The sequence below is a fragment of the Astatotilapia calliptera genome, chromosome 16 (assembly GCF_900246225.1).
Source record: "Astatotilapia calliptera chromosome 16, fAstCal1.2, whole genome shotgun sequence".
Lineage (NCBI taxonomy): Eukaryota > Metazoa > Chordata > Actinopteri > Cichliformes > Cichlidae > Astatotilapia > Astatotilapia calliptera.
The window spans coordinates 283,852-286,986 of NC_039317.1; the positions used below are offsets into that span (position 1 = coordinate 283,852).

The window sequence follows — 3,135 nt, forward strand, 5'->3', positions numbered from 1 at the left end:
TTTAACTCTGAACCGATTTGCACTAGACTCCCATAGAGTATTTTACGGTGTTTCGAGGTGATAATAAAATAAATTACTCATTTTTTTCCACCAGAATGTCTTTGGGAATGAGATTGCGCGCCAGAATAGAAGGAAAACAAACTAAATATAAGGGACTAAGGCTCATTAAATGGCTGCAGAAGAAACACCTGCTAAAAAAGAAGCTTAGATGTCCTGTTTGTCACCATAAGATGAAAATGATTTCCGTGGTGAAGAAAGACCAATATATGTATACATTATAATGCATGATAATGTAGTGCATGTAGTAAATATAACAAAATATTTCGGTTATCAATGCAAGAGGGAGCATTAACCTCTTTTCATTATTATTTTCTTCATACTTAATTTTGTGATTATCTTTTCAATTAATGCTCTTGTTTAAGGGTCCATTTCTTTACTTAACTCATTGATATGTTCTCAGGTGCTGCAAAAGAGCAAGTCATAGGAAAGTTTCCAGAACAATTAGAACTGGCTCCCTCTTTGAGAAATCAAAAACATCTCTTTTCAGTTGGATGAAGTTCATTTACAGGTATATGTAGATGTAGACATTAATAGCAATGCACCTTTCATAATTGAACACCAATACGAGACTTGTGAAATAAAATTAGGGCCTCAGTAAGTAATAATTGCCTCAATTTCTATCACAGATTTTCACAAGGGCTCAGGCTCAGACAAATAGATATGATCGATGATGAAGTGGCTGGCAGCTCCAGAACACTAAGTAGCATGGCAAGACACATTCGACATGTTTGTATACGTGCAATTAAAAGACACAGAATAAACAATGGACACCGTCTTGGTGGTGACAGAGAATTTGTGGTTATAGATGAAAGCTGTCTCCGTCATCAGCGAAAGGTTGGTAAACTCTCAGACAGGTTTGTTAGAATCAATGCAGATCTGAATGTGTCCTCTAAACATGGAAACCTTTACCATAAGTAAAACAAATTAGTAGAAGCAACCATCTTTTTGAATGTTTCTTTGTAGATATTTAATTTTATTCTTTTTAATTTTAATTCTGTTTAATTTTATTCTTTTTGTTTTCAGTATGCACGTGGACGCTTTGGAAATGCATGGAAAAGGAAGAAATGGGTATTTGGAATGATGGGAATTAAAGACAAAAGGCGAAGGCTCGTGTTAAAACTTGTTGAAAAACGATCAAGGCGCCACCTTGTTCCTCTGATCAGACAGCATGTTAAGTTGGGTAGTGCCATTATCAGTGATGAGTGGAGAGCCTACAAGAATGTTTTGACAAACATAGGGTACAGACATTACACTGTAAATCACAGCAGGTGGTTTGTAGATCCTCAATCTGGCAGTCATACACAGCATATCGAAAGGGCTTGGATGACCATCAAAGGACATGTCCGTAGACTAAGAGGAAATCGCACTGAGAAGTTGCTGGAGGAACACCTGATGGTTCTTGAGTGGTCATCTTGGCTTGGTTCGCGACACCCTGATGGACCACTGGGACGCTTATTTAAGGACATACAAAAAATATTTCCAGTTTGAACCAGTCTGGCATGAACTTTTTTTGGAGTGGGTGACTGTTTGGTGTTTTAAAAAACACATTTAATGTTACATGTGTTACTCTTACAATACATTGCCATTTTTGACAGCAGTTAAATGTTATTTCAAGCACTGATTGTAATTTAGGTCTAAGTGTAAAAAAATCGTGACATTATACATTTAAGACTCACTTTTGGCAATTATAAATGTTTATTAGTGATTAATAAATGGTGTTATGCTTTACACTTTATAATAAGGCTCCCATTTGGCATTTATAAATGTTTATTAGTGATTAATAAATGGTGTTATGCTTTACACTTTACGATAAGGCTCCCATTTGGCATTTATAAATATTTATTATTCATTAATAAATGGTTTTATGTTTTACACTTTACAACAAAGCTCTGATTGATAGTTGTGGATATTTATAATGCATTTCTGAAGTACAATTTTATATGATAAAAAAATATGTTTACAAATGCTGATTGTGCTTACAGGATAGTAACTTAGTCTGAAATGTTTAATATAGCACCTCTAGATGAAATATATAGGTGAACACATTTGGCTCACTATTTGGCAAGAAACCGGTCAGTTTTTTTCCTCTTTCTCACCCTTAACTAATGCATAATAAACCATTAATAATGGTTTATAAAGCATTTACAGATTAATTAATAATATAGCTATAAACTATTTATTAGCATCTATAAGGGGAGCCTTATTGTAAAGTGGTACCAATATAAAAAACTGAAAAAGCTGGGTCAAAATGACCCAGAACCGTGACATTATCAGTGTTTCTCAAACTTTTTACAGTGTGTACCACCTGAGAAAATGTCAAGCTTTCCCAAGTACCAAGCATGAAACTCATAAATCTTACAACAGTATTATTGTAACAGTAGTATTAGTAAATTAGCATCTGCAGCAGGTTGCCCTGCAGTGGAATGAACCCACCCCCCGACCATACACACACAACACAGACATCACATGGGGATACAAGTCAGAGAACGGTTGCATTACAGAAAGATTTTTTCATACATTGTATACATTGTACCACAGGCAAAGTTGCCTCCATTTTTATAGTTTTTTATTAATATTTTGTACATTTGTGCATTTCAAGGATTCTTCTGTTTTTGGAGTGTATTTGTTATGTATCTGTATTATATTATACAAATTCAAATTCAAATTTTATTTGTCACGTACACAGTCATACACAGTACGATATGTAGTGAAATGCTTGGACAACTGCTCGTGACCTAAAGAAAACAAAAAAGGAAAAGGCTATGAATAAGATAGGAAATAAATATGAAAAATTAAAAAGGGTAAATTTAACTAGGAAGGAATAAAATATAAATTAAGGTTAAAAATGAAATAACTGTACAACACAAATTAGAATGAAGGGTAAATTTAACTGGGAAGAATAAGATAAAATATATAAATTAAAGTTGAAAATAAAATAACTGTACAACAAAATACACAATATAGAACTATATAAGAATGTATGAAGAAATATAAATAAATATATACACAATAACAGCAGCATATACACAATAACAGCAGCGTGATTTAAGTAATGAAGTGAAAACAAAGTCCAGT

General features: G+C 33.4%; 1 protein-coding gene across 1 annotated transcript; it reads left to right on the plus strand.

Annotated features, from left to right (window-relative positions):
* The first annotated feature begins 454 nt into the window (after window positions 1-454).
* LOC113008054 (uncharacterized) lies at window positions 455-1,647 on the plus strand. Its single transcript, XM_026145185.1, has 3 exons — window positions 455-568; window positions 687-894; window positions 1,084-1,647. Exons 1-3 carry the CDS (start codon window positions 552-554, stop codon window positions 1,546-1,548), a joined length of 690 nt encoding a protein of 229 aa, XP_026000970.1. The 5' UTR covers window positions 455-551; the 3' UTR covers window positions 1,549-1,647.
* Window positions 1,648-3,135: the final 1,488 nt, after the last annotated feature.

What these genes read in the sequence shown, in the direction of transcription:
- LOC113008054 (XM_026145185.1), top strand. An exon ending in GTCTCCGTCATCAGCGAAAG is followed by an intron (nt 895 to 1,083) that starts GTTGGTAAACTC and finishes TTTTGTTTTCAG; the next exon opens with TATGCACGTGGACGCTTTGG.